We start from the raw sequence: 18,093 nt of genomic DNA on the forward strand, positions 1-18,093 counted from the left end.
ATTCTTTATCTAGTTTTTTAAATTTCTTCAACGAACTCGGAAGTTTATCGAACATTACCCTGATAATTTATTCCAGTCTCTTACTCCTCGTCCTATAAGTGAATATTTCCCCTAATCTTCCCTCTTGTACTCCATAACTCCTTTGGTTAGGGGAATGGGTTTTTGTGTTCGTCTTAATACATTTTTATTTACTTACACGCAGTGGCGGTTCGTGCATGAAGGGCTTTTGGGCGCCGCCCCGCCGCCTTTACTAAAACACGTAACATAATTTCACTCCGTAGCTGATTATATAAAGAGATGGACAAATGTAGCAAAGTCTAACTTATGGTAGTGCGTTATTCAGTTAGTCAATGTTATCTTTATTGTTTTGGCTGTAAACGTTTCACTTTTTTATTTTCAAAGACATGGCAAAGGCTGTCTGCCCGTGGCATCCGTTCAGCAAGCACGATGTTTTCTGTTTGGTCCAACATGATGTTTTCTCTTTAGACATTAGGCGGTCGGTTGCTGGCAGGAGAGCCCCCAGTAAGTTCCAACAGTTTAACAAGAGCGAGGGGTGCGGGAGGAGCTTTGGAAGACGATTTGGGCTTGTCAGGGGAAGGAAGAGTGCAGGGGGCGTGTATGCTTAGAGCATTTAATACTTGGTCTGTCCGGCAGAGCCCGTAGCAACGCCGCCAACCACTTTACAATGTACCTAGGCCTTTTCCCACACGTCTTACGTTAACTGTTGTTAGAGGTTAATTCCAAAACTGTTTACAAAACAATGGATTCCATTAGACTGACAATTTAGACAATTCCGCTCTAAAAATAAGCTAAAATAAAGATTTAAATTCTAATCATAAAGTGATGGCACTATTTGTACGTTGGTCACATTGCTTTGAGATTTGAGGAAGCCGACAGGAACTCGGGCGTGCATTGTTCTCGTGAATGTCATTGTCGTTTGTGATCAGTGAAACAGGAGTAGCCGTGATTGCAGTAGCTGTTAGCCGGCTAATGTTTGTACAATTCCGATGACAACGTCAGAAAATGAAAGGTGCTTCTGTACGCTGAAAAGGATTAAGTCGTTCACTAGGAATTATTATTATTATTATTATTATTATTATTATTATTATTGTTGTTGTTGTTATTACCATTATTATATTTCATCTACAATTATCGTGGCGCTGGCCAGTGAAAACTGGGCCGTTGGAGAGGAAGGGGGGGGGGGGAGATGACGGCACAGCCCTGTCAGAGTAAAATGTCACGAACCGCCACTGCTTACACGTAACAGACCAAACTACTAACCGCTGCAGAAACTTGCAGTAGTGAATACATTATCTGATCAAGGGTATTCGGACACCACTGTACACTAGTAAACAGTAACAAATGACCCATTATACCGATATCAAGGGAGGCGGGAGGTTTGTACTGCTACGGAAGAGCAACATGGGCAGGTCAGGTGAGCTTAGTAATTTTTCAACATAGGACAATTATTGGTTACCACATAAACAAGAAATCTGTAAGGGACATTTCTAAATTGACGAATGTTCCAAAATCAAGTAACAGTGATTTAATTGTGCAGTGGGAACGTGAAAGTACAACAAAGCATAACCATGATCTAGTCGATCACATATACCGACACCCAGGGAGCAACGAACATTAAAGTGGGTGGTGCGAGAAAATCGTCGGTTGTCTGTAGAAAGAATACCAGAGAATTTCAAAGTGTTAAGCAAAGTACAGCCAGTCCCTTGGCTGTGCGGTGGGGATTAAAATAATACGGTTTCAATGTCAAGAAACTGCCCATAAATCAAACACGTATCCTCTTAATATAAAGCGCCACCTTGCGTGGTGTAAGGAAGAGGCGCCACTGGATACTGGAACTCTGGAAACACATAATTTTGTGTGGCGAAGGGCGTTATAAATTGTGGCAATCTAATGGTAAGGTTTAGTATGCTTAGCATGTTTTACCAAGTGAAGATTGGGGGAGGTGGCATTATGACGTGTCGACGTTTCTCATGGCGTGGATTCAGCCCCCTTGTAGGATTGCATGACACAGTAAACGCAGAAGGATATCACCACATTCTGAATGCTTTCGTACTGAATAGCATCGAAAATATGTTCGGTGATAACTATTCCTTACACCATCGTATTAACACTCCGCTCTTCTCAGATACAAGCGTTGAATGAACTCCTTTTTGATTTGAATAATTGAGGAGGTTCTGTTCAAAAGGCGCTATTTACACTCTAATAAATTTGTGGAAAATAATCAAGGAAACGTATAATAAAAGGAACAGGTAACGCACCCATAATCGCGCATGACGCTACTTTTAGAATTATATATTTCTGGTCTGTAATGCCCATAGCTGTCAATAGTATTGAACTACTGCAATGCATGTGATCGAGATACTACAAACAGAAGAAATTTTCCCTTTTGATAAGACACTCATCAATTAATACAGATTATAAAATTTTATGATACTTTTCCAATACGTACGCCGCGACATACAAAAACACCGCTGCATATACAGTATATTGGAATATGTGCTCGAAACATCTGACCTAAACATGGAAAATCATATTATAACCAGTTAGATTATAATTTAAAAACGGTTTATCTTTACCATGGAAATTTGACGCCGAATTGCACTTACCTTTTATATTACACACAATAATTAAATATACACTAGTGCCCAAAAATTAAGCATAATCACTAAACGGGGCCATACCGCCTGATAGGAATGTCAGACAGATTGCTCAACAAACGGAAGCTGAATCACACACCATATGTCACACAACTTGTCAAAAAAAAGGTGTCGAGAAAGGTTCTGATAGCTAAGGTACACTTTTGACAACAACTGACAAAACTTGGCAATGTCTCCCACAACAAAATATGCTGTCAATAGGGTGTATGGTTATCCTTAACGGTCACACATGCTTCGCAGCGATGTGGCATGCTCTCTATCAGATGGTCCAAGAGCTCTGGTGGCAGTCTATCTCATTCCTCCTAAAGGGCAATGTGAAGGTCTTGGACGGTCCTTGGTGAGGCTGACGGGATGCAATTCGCCTCCCCAATGCATCCCAGGCATTTTCTATAGGATTTAGATCCGCAGACCACGCTGGCCAATCCATGCGATGAATGTGTTCCCCAGCCAGAAATTCATCCACCAGAGGAGCGCGGTGCGGTCGGGCATTATTGTCCATTAAGAGGAATTCTGGACAAACCGTACCTCTGAAGAGTCGAACATGTGATCTCAGTATCTCATCTCTGTATCTCCGAGCGTTAACAGTGTTCCTCGGACTACCCATGAAGAAGATGTGCAGGTCCGTACGGCCATTCAACAAGTTGCCACCCCACACCATGACGCCACCACCACCATACTGGTCCCGTTCCACGATGTTCCTGCGATTGTATCGGCTACCTGTTTCTCTCCAGATTAATGTGCGACGGGAATCGTTCTGCAAACTGAAGCGTGATTCATCTGTGAAGAGCACATGCCTCCATTCATTTATGGTCCAGTTTTGTTGTTGACAGCTCCACAGTAAACGGATCCGTCTCTGTGCTGGAGTGAGCGGGACGCACACCGCTGGATGTCGGGCAAACAGCCCTGCTGTTCTGAGTCTCCGGTACACAGTTTGCCGGGAAACGGCAACCCCTGAGACGGCTGCAAGCACCGCCGACAATTGACTTGCAGGTGCACTCCGATTTTTTCGGGCGGTTAAGGCTGCGGGGTGGTTACCCTTGATCGACCTGGTACTGGCCTACGCCTAACACCTCCTGTGTCTCGAAATCGTCTCTAAAGCCTGGAAATGACACTTTGTGGCACATCCAAGGATACGGCGACTTCGGTCTGTGACTGGCCTGCTTCCAGGCGGCCGAGTATTCTACCCGCAAAACGGGGTCCAAATGGCCTCGTTGTGCCATTATGTTGTCACATTCACCACTATAACAGGACAAACACGACTGAGGGAATATGGGGCGCAGGCACTGGCTGTGTTTACCGTGCGGTTACACCGCTAATCAAAGCAGGGACCACTCCTTTGCTATACAGAGAGAACACGTACGGTTGGTAGGTGCATATGTCGTGCGATATGCGGTGTTTTTCCTGTTGCCCTGCTTACTCGTAACTTATGCTTAACTTTTAGACACTAGTGTAGATAATGATTACTATCAATGCTGGTTGCACCTGATATAGACTGTTCATAAACGCATACGTTCTATTTCTGTAATGCTTCATGTGACAATTTTGTCACAGAATGGATTAAAATTTACGGGAGACTAAAATCATAAAATTTTCTCCAACTATCCACTGAGACTACTTGGTCCTAGTATCTTAAGTAGCCTCAGATGAATTTAAAGAAAAGTTCTCATAGAAGATTCTCACCGACTTCTTTGTCATCTAACATTTACTATGAATAATATATTACTTCTGTACTAAAATAAAACTGAAATGATTTAGGAATGGTTTATTTTAAGTGGTTTAAGCACAGATAATTGCATTATAACACTATACAACTGAGGGAGCCTTACATGATGGTGCAACCGTTTAGGTCATTCCCAGAAGATGAAAAGTATTGCTGAGGGTTATATTGATGGCAAAGCGCCTCCTGCAAGACTAAGGATATCATTTCTCAGACAGGTCTTATAAGACATCGGTGCAAGACTGAATACTTGATGATAATTGCTAATATTCATGATCGTCTTCCTCGCCCTTTTACCAAATTATTTGGATCATACTTGATGTAGATTGGCTCTGCTATTCATCCGGATGCCATTCTGACGCCAAACCTATGAGGAGAGATGCCGTGTGTTGTCTGTAGTCATATTATGACGAACACAAATACCCAGTCTCCGAGCCAGAAGAATTATCCACATATAGTTCAAATCCTTGGTGCGGCAGGGAAGCGAACCTAAGGCCCTCTGAAACTGAAGAGTAGCACACTTAAGCCTCAGTCAAGAAGCCGGATGACTGTTGATACTCATGATGTGTGGTTTTAATTACGTGGCCATTTTCTTCGTCAAGTCATATCTCATTACTTCTTGTTTGAGCGTACAGCCAATAGCTTCCAGACAATTTTTCAACAATGAGGTGAATATACATGATTTTGAATTAATTACATTACTTTTGAACACAATAGAGCTAAATTATTTTCTGTTCATTGTTACAATAATAGGTTATATCGCATCAAAACTGAAGAGTTCGAAAAAATAGAAATAGTTTAAATTGCACAAACAAAAAGTAGTTTAAATTAAGACAAAGTAATAGTTCAATTTTGTTTATCTGTATCTCTGAAATCTACCTGCCAAGCAACCATTAATTAGCCTGAATGCCTGCAGATTACGAGGTGAGGTATGGTCGGTGTGGCGAATTCTCTGGGCCGTTTCTCTGAGCTTTCTAGACCGGAGAATGTTCTCTCACTGTCAGATAGCTCATTAAATTATTCTCAAGTTGGCTGAGTTGGCTTAAAACCAATCCTCAGAACCGGTTAAAGACCTCTGACGTGGCCACGAATCGAACCCGAGGCCTCCGAAATAGAGGCGGGCACGCTCTCTCCAGAACAGGTGTTTACAGTGTTGAATTATTTATATTTGTTTTTGACATCTGATTGAAGTGTCATTCCCGAGTTGAATATGATATAATACTTCGTTTTAAATAATTTTTGAGAGGAATAAATATTGCATAAGACAGTTTAAATAAGACCATGAGGAAATTATTGGTACAATGTTAGATCAGTTCAGCCTTTATGAAAATATTTATATTCTGCGTTCTGTAGTTAGAGAAAAATAGGCATATATCATCTTAAAAACAAATGCCAAATATTGTCATAAAAATGAATCACTCTAGGCAGTCATACTATTATGGCAATGATACCAACGTAAAAAAACGATTTTCCTACAAATTTGTAGAAATAAATCGATTGTCTGTCACTTGATTGTGGATATGTGAATATTTCAATAGAAACAGGTAAAATAGGAGTAATTTTAACTAGAACTTTGTAATCAAATTTGTCTCTGGATGGCCTGAGTGGTTGAGATTTTTATGCGCTGGTCTTATGAGCCCAAGTGTCGGATTCGATCCTGGCTCAGTCTGCGGGATAAAATTCCGGCAACTCGGTTTCTCAGAATATCATAAATACAGTTTGAGGGACGTTATTGTTCTTTGTATCTGCAAAGAGTTTCAAAGTGTTACACCAATTTAATCAGGAAATTGTAAATTTCTATGTGGATTACAAGTCTAAAAGAAACGTAAATATTTTCAGTTTTTAGGGTTCCAACTCCCATTAAAAATGAAGCTCAGTTTATAATTTTTCAAAGGAAACCTTTCATTTTAAGGTATTATTTCTGTTCCTGAGGAAGTAATACAGATGTGAGAAGTTTAAACATCAAGACTTCTAAGCCTTGGGAGGTGTACTATAGAGCTGATTCAAGAAGTCTATACGATTCTTGAAAAGATCTCTCTTGATCACCATCTGTGGACCAATTTCTAAATAGTTGGTTTCAGACTGCTTGTACGGAATCCATTCTGGAACTTCGTCGGTCGTGATTCCTGAAGTTGGATTTCTGAAACAGACAAGTAATCAGTGTTACCAGTGCGGACATGATTATAGTATTGCCTTTCACTAAGATTATATCTAAATACATAGTTGGCTGAGTGTAGAGAGTCCATGTTGGAGTGTGACTGTCCATGATTCCTGAAGATAAGTCATGAGTTACGATAGGTTGTTAACCAAAATTGATAGTACAAGAAGAGCTTGCCAGTTTTAAAAGCGTACAGAGTCTAAGTTGTTTTCGGATGGGAAAATTGTAGCTTTTCAGCTGTAGGAAATGCCACAGTTGTCCTTGGAACAAAGGGATGGATTGGGAAACTTTGGCAACCGTGGCGTTTTATTTTGTCAAAACCTTCCTTCATATGGATATGTCGAGGATGTCAGGAGGACTGAAGTCGCTTACCTGATAAAGTAAGTTGCAGGACACAAGTGGATGTGGGTAGGCGATGTTTGAGGAGCGCAATATGGAACAGCTTGATTTTCTTCATATTGCAAGCAATCCTACTAATAATCCAAACTTTTATCAATGCCACCCGACGAAGATTAAGTGGCCAAAATTGGGGAAGGGGTAGATTTGTACGTTTGGTTGTAATCGGATGAAAGGATGGTGATCAGACATAGTTCGTCGTTCAGGATTTTTTAGCAAGTAACATAGAATTATTTTAATGTAGTCATGAATTTTTTAAGCAAAATTGAATGGATTTCTAGCTTCCAAGGTTTAGTACATACGTAAATACATAGACTGAAGTTGAACCGGTGATCTCACAAGTTGTTATATGACAAGGAAAGATGAAACGTAAATTGTCTCTATATGGATAAATTCAAAACTATTAGCAAATCTAGATAATATAGAAATTGGGTGGTAATTGTTAATTCTGTACGATGATTTTGATACCGGCCGAAAAATTTGGTCAATAAAGTGTAGTGGTTTTATAGCCAGTTCTAAATAAACCGTATGTCACACTAGCGCGTCCCTTATTACATTCTACCGCCCTCCAGCACGTAACATGTTTTTACACAGAGCATCACAATAATGTATTTTATTTGCCAACCGATAAGAATATCTCAGTGAATTGACGCAATTCAAGTGGGGGAACAATGTTCAGCGTGCTTCACATAGTTGGCTGGTCTAAAGTAAGAGGTGCTTCGGAAAAGTAAATTTTCAGACTAAACTTCTGACGCGTCGTCATCCCCTCTGATTTAACTATGCAGCAGGACGAACTAATTTAAAGGGGAAACCCCGAGTAATGGAATGAAGAGAAACGTAAATAAACAGTGTAATCTCCGTAGTATTGAGACAAAATATGTTCAAGATATCCACATTCTCGTCCCTCATAGAGCGCATGACGCTTCATAATGCCTTCTTGCACCCTCGCAGCAGGGTGGATGTGATAATTTCACTTTCCACAATATAATCCTCCTCTCAGAACTCAGCAGTCTTAAAGCGCACGAGTATCAAAATTCACGAATTTCAGAAAGAGGTTCCTTTACCTGGTCAGTCTCAACACTCACGAGCGGGTTAGTTCTGCTTTGAATGGAAAAATATCCATCCTACCCACATACCGACTGTAGATATTTGAAAATGTAATCGGAATTATCCATTGCCAGCGCCAGCCGGAACGGGGTGTCCTCCTTAATTGGCACCTCTCTCATCTGTCGTGTAGCTTCGCACAACGTATAAGCAAGAGAAGGTTGAGAAACCCACGGACATCAGGTACACACTGGTGGACTGTTTCACTTAAAACGCTGTTGTCACTAGCAATCATCAGGATGACGGAGGTTTGTGACAAAACCGCACGGATTCCCTGAGTTGTCATCTTTCTGCTTATAAAACCTATAACCGTTATACATTAAATTTAGTTTAACCTTTTGGGAAGTAATGAATTCCATGTTGTGCACTGTTCGATAACACCAAACAGAATAACTGAGAAAAGATCAGTGTTATACTTGGAGAATTCGGTTTGTGGTAGGATGATAATTCCTGTTAACATTATACGAGATATTGCATTCTAACAGTGCGTAGACAAACATGGGTTGAAGGGCAGCGTGAATTCCCGCGCACCTCATCACTCCTGCGATCATCGCAGGCACCTGCTGTCCGGAGTCGTGTATTGTGAGATTCATTAGGATGTTAATTCAGCTACTAGCTTGCAGTTGTGAGTTTTGAGACGTAACCGTTATCAGATTTATTTACTTAGCGTTTGGCATTAAATACGACAAATATTAAGAAATACAAATAATGTTATACACAATATACACTTGCAATTTACAATTCGACTTTAAAATTCTTAACAATGTCTATCACAGCCAAGTTTGCATCCATAAAATCATTGAGTTCGCCCTTTTAAGAGCTTAAAAGGAATTTCTTCTATTGTATGGCGGTTTGTCTGATTTGGAGCTCTACAACAATAAATTGCCTTGTGGGAAACGAGCTGGACTCTACTTGTAGAAGAGAACAGCACATTTACCGTGATTTTTTCCAATCTCGTTTAGAGTTGATCACGTTCGCCGAGGTAAGTTTATTTTGCTATTTGCTTTACGTCGCACCGACACAGATATGTCTTATGGCGACGATGGGAGGGGAAAGGCCTAGGAATGGGAAGGAAGCGGCCGTGGCCTTAATTAAGGTAGAGCCCCAGCACTAGGCAAGTTTAAACCACTTAGTTTATTGCGGTACTTTGGAATCGGTATGGAGATTTTTCGACCAGTAATTTTTTTCAGGCCCATAATAGGTTGAAGTCACTGTCTGCCACATGTGTTGCTGTTCTGACTGGTGGATTTTGTGATGGCAATCTACTTGTTCCAGCAGCGGTGATGTCCTCATGAATTAGCAGCCTGTATTTGGCAGATAATGTTGCGTAAATGATATCAAGCATGCAGTCCCACTAAAATAAATACATTTCTTCGACTATCCTCATACACCAACAGCATTTACATCAACTCGTCGTTATTATAACACTCCTACTGAATTCAATTACAAACAACATGCAACCGGTAGTAGACTAACATTGTAATTAAGAACTGACCATGAATCAGCACGGAACACTGACAAATCTGTCATCTAACAGCCAGTGGAAACTAAGCAAGCGGCAATTATTGTTATTCACTCCCGCCAACTATGCCATAATCTGTCTTACGAATATCAGAATAATATAGACGTTGGAACAGCTTTTGCCCCATTCTGCCCAGCATGTCAATAACTGGTGTCATGTTTTTATAGAGCTTCCAAAGAAGCAACCCTTCGATGTCAATCCAGAAATTTGTTAGTCTGCACTCCAGGTGAAGGATGATCGAAAAGGTTAACATATCCAGAGAATTACTCCCAAATACTTACGAAAACACTTTAACACTAAGGTTATCAGGCTGACTGTATACGCACAAAATACACGGAATAGTTGCTAATCATTTCCAAGCTCCTAAATGGAACTGATATCGGTAAAATACATTACTATCGCATCAGTGTTCTACGAAATGATGCAAAAATGATATTAAATTCAATGTAATCTTTTGGCTAACCACTGATATTATCAGGGTGCCAACGGCCCCACGAAGAGTGGGAAAAGCGGTAGAAGATGACTGTTACTATGAGGGTAGGTCAAATGAAAACCTTCAATATTACTTTCAGTTTATTTTACAGAAAAAAGTGGTACACAACTGTATAATTTTCTACGAAGTTTCAGTTCGGTTCAATGCAAGTCCTCCTCCAATTGTAAACATACATGGTTTTTAAGAAGAAATAGTTTATTTGTCTGCGCAGTCAATCGTGCACGGATTTCATCCTTCGTCTTCATATGAACGGAGCGTATTTCCTCTCAGCGCCCCCTTGAATACCCCAAGCATGCGGTTTTTACTAGGGATAAGGTCTGGTGAATATGGTGATTGTGGAAGACATTAGAAATGCGGGTCTTTGATGATCGCAGTTGCTGCACGGGTACTATGAATCTGGCATTGTCTTGTTGCTACTGTAACAGGATGCATCGCCATATTGGATCGTCATTCGACGATTAATTTCAATAGATTTCGCACCTTCACTACTTAAATACCGAATAGCGGACTGTTATTCTTCTTTCGTGCATGTCTCAAGTGGGGCGGCCATTGATACAATGGTACTTTACTTGTCTACCGCTACTTGTCTCCTTACTTGTTAGGACTACAAACGGAGAGAACCGTGGCGTAACTTGTGATTTTTGTTAGGCTTTTAAAGTTTTTATCCGACTCGTCCTTATAGAATATAAGCTACATTGTTCATCTTGTCCATGTTAATCCAAGATCGTTAAAAGAAGTTCACTTGTAAATAAGTTTTAAGGAAAGATAACTACTACGATTGTTCGAAGCATGATCAATACACCCAGGCTTCTTTTTGTTGCTGGTTCCACACGAGTGGATCATGGAACGTGAACCATTCTTTGGAATGTGTTGAGGCCTTTCGGATTTACTAGAAATCCAAAGATTTTATGTGCCCATTTTAAGAAAAATTGAGATAAAACTAGGTCCTGTATTCCATATTCTGTAGCTCTATCCACAGTATGCTTTATGTATTGTAATATATGTATTTGCTTCAATAAAAAGTCTTTTTAAGCAAGGATCTTTTAGTTACAAAAACAGCTACATGACGTTTTGGAGAATGTATTTCTTTTAGACCATGTGCAAAAAGTCCATGTCATGGGGATGAGGATGCTATGCTGAACATGCGATTGGGTCATGTGAGGAATGAAGACGCATGGAAGTGGATGGAAACAGCACCTATTGCTGATAAAATGCGTCAGAGGAGACTACATGCGTATGGCCATGGTATCAGAAGCAGCGATACTAGAGTTACGAAGATGGATACCACATATCACCTCATGGACGACAGCCGCGTGGTCGGCTTCATAAACGGGGGCTTCATAACTATCGTACTTCTACTGCACAGGCATATTTTGTTGCTAGATCTACACAGGGGGATCATGGAACGTGTTCAGTCTCAGAAATGTGTTGAAGGTCTTTCGTATTTTCTACATATCCATATATTTTTAGGTGCATATTTGAAGTAAAATAGGGATAGAACAAGATCATGTATTCCACATTCCGTAGCTCTATCTATGAATTATGTAGTATTTGTAACGTTTTTGCTTGATTGTTCTTGGCATCTACGTCTTAACAAAATATTGCCTTTATAACTCATTCATGCAGTAGAGTTTACAATCCTGTACCCATATGCGTTATATACGCTGGGATACGGATATATATTTTAGATATGTTACATTAAAGTAGTCCTTTATTAGCTTATATGAAGAGCAAGTTTCATTTCTAGGGAAACGTTGTTTGAAATGAGCAAAATACAGTTTTTTTTCAAAACGATATACATATATGAGCGGAAAACATTCGTTGATGTTTTTCCAAATCCAGACACATCCAAATTCATTCCAAATTATTTGCGAAACCACGAATTACTGAACGTTTGTAATTTGTTCTCCTTGGCATCTAGTCTTACCAAAATATTGCCCTTGAAACCCATGCATACGGTGGAGTTACAGTGATGCGCGCTTTTCCTGACAGGCTTGTATTTGTGACTTATCTGCTTTTAGTACTAAAAGACACATATGTAGCCATTGGGGTATACCAAGAAGGGAGCAAGATTACCAACCAACCGCAGCAAAAGGCCTACTCACCCAGTCTTCGCGAAGTTTGTCCACAAGCGTATGAATTGAGACCGCACTTTGATATCCATGGGATCATTTGATTCCTCGAGACCATACTTAAAAAGATATCCCAAATCTTCACCATGGTTTACACCTGTACAAAGGAAAAAAATGTGCATTAAGAATAATTCACACTTTCGAGACAAGACTATCACAGAATTTGGGAGCGAATTAGTTCTCTGACTAAAATTTGAAGCATAGTAAAACAAATAAACCATTTTGTACAGAGTTCGCAATGGAGACAGAGATAAAACTGGAACTCATTTCTAAGAGCTGACAAGCATACCAATTTTGTACTAGGGCAGGGGAAAGCAAGACTAGTTAGAAGTTGTTAAATAAGTGGATAGTCAATTACTTCTTTTATCACTGAATTATATTTAAGCAATATAAAAAGAAGTCCAAAAATCATTCAAAAGTCTCATTTTTGTCACTGGGAAGGAGTAAATACATTCCTATAAATTTTAATAAGTTGAAACAGAATAAAGTAGAATATAGCAAAAGTAAAATACAGCCAAACCTCGGTAATACGAAATAATTCTCTCTGTAATCTGTTCGGATTATATGACAAAGCATTTATTACACTAATACAGTGTACAGATACAGTGTTACCAGCCACAAGACACTGTGGTATTTTTACCGATTACCGATTTTTCTATTTACGTAGGACCTCTACTAAACGGAGCAAAAGGGGACGGGGAGAGGGGGATGATGGTTTCGGATAACGTAAATTTCGGATAAAAATTACAATTTCATTTAGAGTTTAAGAAACGATTTTTGACCTTTTAGGTGAAGGTAAGCGAAGACAATACATGTACCATACTTCAAAGTATTTTAACAAAAGAAAATTTCAGAATCGGTACTGCACCCATAAGCGAATGTGCGTAATTATGTATGAATTAAAAGTTGAATAATTCGCATATTGGAATACAGGAGTAGGCTGTGAAAGCTGGCAGTCACAAAGCAACATTCTGGCGCCGTTCAGACTGCAAGTAGATCCGCAGAACTTTTCTTAAGGCACGAGCAGCAGATAGCTGGCCTAAGTGGTACATCCAATAATGTTTATGGTGCCGACAAGGAGTGGGAACTTTCTACTCGGTTCTCACGGGAAAATCACGCGTTGGAACTTGACCTACTTAGAAGTGCAAGAGAGAAAACTATAATACCCGTCAACCCTTGGCAGGAAATGGAAGCATCCATGCTGCGGAGAGCGCGAACGTCTCAGCCAATCAAAAAATTGCAAATTTAAATGTTTTGTCATAGCGGGAATCTACAGCCAGTATTTCGCGATTTGGAGCCCGGAGTAGTTGTGGAAAACGGTGTCCTGACTTCCTAACAATATTTGAAAATTTATCAGTGCAAATGTGTGATTAATTAGTGGTTAATTAAGAACATTTTAACTTTACATGGAAGGGTGGTATCGCCCAGGAACGGAACCACCATGGCGGGAAGACAGCATCCTCAGGAAGAAAATAACGCCGGTGACGCGCACCGTCGTATGGATTACCCTGTGATCGTTTCCCACGGCGCAATATAACAAGTTAGTCAGACCGAAATTAGGAAGATTTTGTACATATTTTTTAAAGCTTTAACCTACGGACGCATGATAAATCGGTCCCAAGTGCAAGATTACTACGCCACATCCATTCCACAGAACTATTTTCGAAGTGGGGGGAGAACTGTTTACAAAACCAACGAGCAGTGTGGTGAATCTTCAGTTCTTGTACGAAGTGTCAGCTTTCAAATTCAGTCTTGTACGGAGTGAGTTCAGTCTTGTATGAACGTTTTCTTTTGTGAATTCTGAGTCTGGTAGGAACGCGATCAGAGACACTTGTTGGCATCCGAGTGAGCCATGTATTCACTTGTGAGAGTAATATTTCAGGAGAAATGAACACTTTAACAAACTTTTATGTAATTTGAATTTATGCAGAGATAATCAGGCAATAGCTACACTTTTCAACACTTGCCTTATATGAACTTACACAACCAACCGAGAGGGACAATGGATCACGTCGTAACATGTAACTGCATAAAAATTTTCCTAATCCACGTGTAGTTTGGATATTTGTTGAAAGGTCATTTTATTTTTATTTTGGAGGACGATTAGTATAAAATTTCTCCACACATCATTGGAAACAGTACTTTTAGCTTGTTTTCATCACTTTCAATGAACTGTTATGGCAAGCGAGATGTTACGGGAGAGAAATTAGTTAAAGCAGTTACAGGGAGGAGAATGACTTTGTGTCACTAATGGAAGGCCGCGGTGTTAAGACCTTGAGTACACTGTTATGTTCCGAAGAGGTGAACAACCGGTAAGCCTTAAACAAACAAACTGAGAGGGGTGTGAAACACAGCAGGAGACGCCAGGCAGGTAGCGGAGAGAAGACTTTCGACTTCACGTCAGGTGTTTATGCAGTGTTATTGTATAATCTTCATTGAACTGCTAGAAAATGCGAGTGTTTATGTAGATGTGAACGTATGTAACGCCTTTATAAAGATGTATCAAGCATGTGCGTGTGACATTTCGGATTACCACATCAGCTTCAAGATGGAATTCTAATTCATCATGACAGAGCCCGGAGGGTGATCCAACCTGCCTCCAGCACTAAGGTAATGAGCAACAAAATGTATAAATAAATATGTAGGACTATGAACCAATCGATGATCACATGTAGCTTAGACTATTAGATAGGATTGTAAATAATTCACATAATAATAATAATAATAATAATAATAATAATAATAATAATAATAATAATAATAATAATAATAATAATAATAATAAGTGTGAGCTAGTGTTATTTGCGTACTTTCTTTAAGTAAATGTGTTTTGCATATTATTTCTGGATCATTTGTAGTAAGACCTTTTGAAAGGTTAGAATTCTGTTTTGCGAGATTTAAATAAGTGTAATGCAGATTAAGGATAATAATAATAATAATAATAATAATAATAATAATAATAATCATGTTATTATAACGTTGGTTGAGCGATATTTTTTGTTGAAGTTATGATATTGTAGACGCCGCCTTGTTGATTTTTAATGTTTACTTTGCTACATGCGCATTCAGTTTATTTCATGTTGTGTAATCATCATTCAGATGACAGTTTCCGGTAGCTCTTATACCGTGTATTTTTGCGACGATTTGGTTGACACGCGAGTGTTTATTTCTGTGTGTAATTGCGGTTACACTTTTCAATAGCCGTGTTTTTGAGAGGCAATCTCGTCATTTTAGTAAAACAGTTAGTGACAGGAAGCCATTGATAAGTCAGCTCTGATAGTTTGTAATATGTGAAGCAGAGGATGATCTAAAGATCGAGCAAAGTGAATAGTAATATCCGTGATGATCTGCGTTGATAATGGAAATATAATATTGGACCATGTCATGAACAGTGTCGTAAGAAATGGAGATGTGCACGACAGATATTTCGCCCGCCGGATACGAGCGAGGCCGTATTATGAGTTACTACGTCGAAGAATAGTGAGGAATAAATAGAATTGAGAGATGAATAATTTAACTGAGAGTGTTAAATATGTAACGACATGGATTATGATTGTAGGCAGAAAGCCTGTATTGTGTCAAATACTTTCCAGGGAAAGTAGATGCTCGGAAAACATGCGAGTTAGCGCACGAGGTAATGTGTGAACAGAGCGACGAATCAATGTGTATTTTTGACAGTCATGTAGAATCATGGATGACATGTAATACCAGTAATTATTGTCCATAAAGGCTGAATAGTGTCATGGCCAGACATTATTCGTCTGAGGTTAGAAGATTGCCATCAAATTCACAATATTTTGTTACTTGTAGCTGGGTAAATTTTCTTTATACTCCGATATTTGCGCATTTTTTTTAACTTTCAGCAGGCAGCGATGTTTGGGAGCTAGATTTTTGTTATTATCCTTTCTTTGTGTATATTTTATCACCGTATTATTTAGGATCTGATTATACGTGAATTATTTGTATTTCATTGATGCAAATAAGTAGGTGTAGTTAGGTTAGTTTTGATTTCAGTATTTTTTTTTGTTGGAGCAGTGTTTCTCCATTAACAGGTTCATTTATGTAAGTAAGATTTCATGTGTTAGGATAAGAGATCATCGATTAGGTCATAGTCAAAACCATGGTAGTGGTATGCTCATACCAGACATTCAGTAATTACCAAGCCTTAGAAATCCACTACATTTCAATTAGGAAAATGAAACGATCTTTAATAAACCAGTTGTATCATAAGTGCCGCAAATGAATTAGGTAAATGAGATGGGATCTGCCTCCATCTAGTGGTAGTACCACAAATATGAATTCGTAATGAAAATGCAGTCAGCGGCAAATTAAGTAAAATTAATAATGTAAAGGGATCGCTTTCATTTGAGATGTAAACATGAGGCACTTGGCCTAATTAATTTTTATTTTAAGAGGTCCAGGCTATCACAGTCATGCAAGTATGATTTAAATAATTAAATGAGTGATTGTAACACTCAGGTTTATGTTTCAATAATTTTCTTGTTTCAACCACGAGTAGTTTAAAAAGTGGCAATGGTTACGTGGTAGATGAAGTACAATGTTCATGGTTGTTTCTTTCAATTCTTTCTCTTATTTGTTACACATGGTTAGTGCAGTCCATGATTATTTAGAGTTGGATGTCTCCCAACTGAGTCACATGTGTTAAATATTTGATAAACACCTCTGATGTTAAAAATTAAATATTTGAAAAGGAGGTTCAACCTATTCAATACTTAAAAGAAAGAAATGCAGTAATCACATTCCTATTTAAATGGGACCGGTTTCGACCTTAGTCAAGGTCATCATCAGCCGTAAAAACATGTACAATGTTTATGAATATTGGAGGTCAGTTTCACACTCTGATAGGCACAAAGACACGACACCACGTTCTGTCATGCACAAAGTCACAACACTATCAATTAATATACGAAGATCAAAAATAACTTGAAGTCGCAGACGAATAGATTTGCAGTAGAAAGCCGCCAGCTCCTGGTGATCAGCGCGGCACATTCAAGGTCATGCGCTGCGGTCGGACGCCAAAGTAGAGTGGAGAATGTTTTGAAGGTCCAGAATTTGTCACAGTTGCGGGAAGTTAAGTACGTATATAAAAATATACGACGCTAAGTTCTTAGCAGGAGTACAAGTACTCATTCAATTACTCTGATTTGCGTCGTATATTTTTATATACGTACTTAACTTCCCGCAACTGTGACAAATTCTGGACCTTCAAAACATTCTCCACTCTACTTTGGCGTCCGACCGCAGCGCATGACCTTGAATGTGCCGCGCTGATCACCAGGAGCTGGCGGCTTTCTACTACAAATCTATTCGTCTGCGACTTCAAGTTATTTTTGATCTTCGTATATTAATTGATAGTGTTGTGACTTTGTGCATGACAGAACGTGGTGTCGTGTCTTTGTGCCTATCAGAGTGTGAAACTGACCTCCAATATTCATAAACATTGTACATGTTTTTACGGCTGATGATGACCTTGACTAAGGTCGAAACCGGTCCCATTTAAATAGGAATGTGATTACTGCATTTCTTTCTTTTAAGTATTGAATAGGTTGAACCTCCTTTTCAAATATTTAATTTTTAACATCAATAATTTCAATACGGAACAATGAAATTTTTATCTTTAAACACCTCTGAGTCAGTGTTGATTTGATGACTTAACCAATGAATTAATTATTCAACTACGCAAGTTTATTTTGATAGACATTTTCAGTGTATTACAATTCAGTATTTCAAATGAGGTGGTATTTCTGACCAGTGGTATGAATTCATTCACGCCATCGTCATGGAGACAGTGTATCGACGTAATCTTATAATTTAAATTTGATTGACCTTCAGTCAATTTATTAGGCAGATAATTGAGTTAGTGTAAGATAGA

General features: G+C 39.0%; 1 protein-coding gene across 1 annotated transcript in view; it reads right to left on the reverse strand.

Annotated features, from left to right (window-relative positions):
* Window positions 1-2,937: 2,937 nt before the first annotated feature.
* LOC136877725 (juvenile hormone esterase-like) overlaps window positions 2,938-18,093 on the reverse strand; it is a 68,688-nt gene continuing 53,532 nt past the window's right edge. The window contains exons 9-11 of the mRNA XM_067151934.2: window positions 12,174-12,297; window positions 6,387-6,535; window positions 2,938-3,455 (exon numbers count right to left, since the gene is read on the reverse strand). Of these exons, the coding sequence (XP_067008035.2) occupies window positions 2,938-3,455; window positions 6,387-6,535; window positions 12,174-12,297 (791 nt within the window). The remainder of the gene's footprint in view (window positions 3,456-6,386; window positions 6,536-12,173; window positions 12,298-18,093) is intronic.

Source organism: Anabrus simplex, chromosome 7, assembly GCF_040414725.1.
Source record: "Anabrus simplex isolate iqAnaSimp1 chromosome 7, ASM4041472v1, whole genome shotgun sequence".
NCBI lineage: Eukaryota > Metazoa > Arthropoda > Insecta > Orthoptera > Tettigoniidae > Anabrus > Anabrus simplex.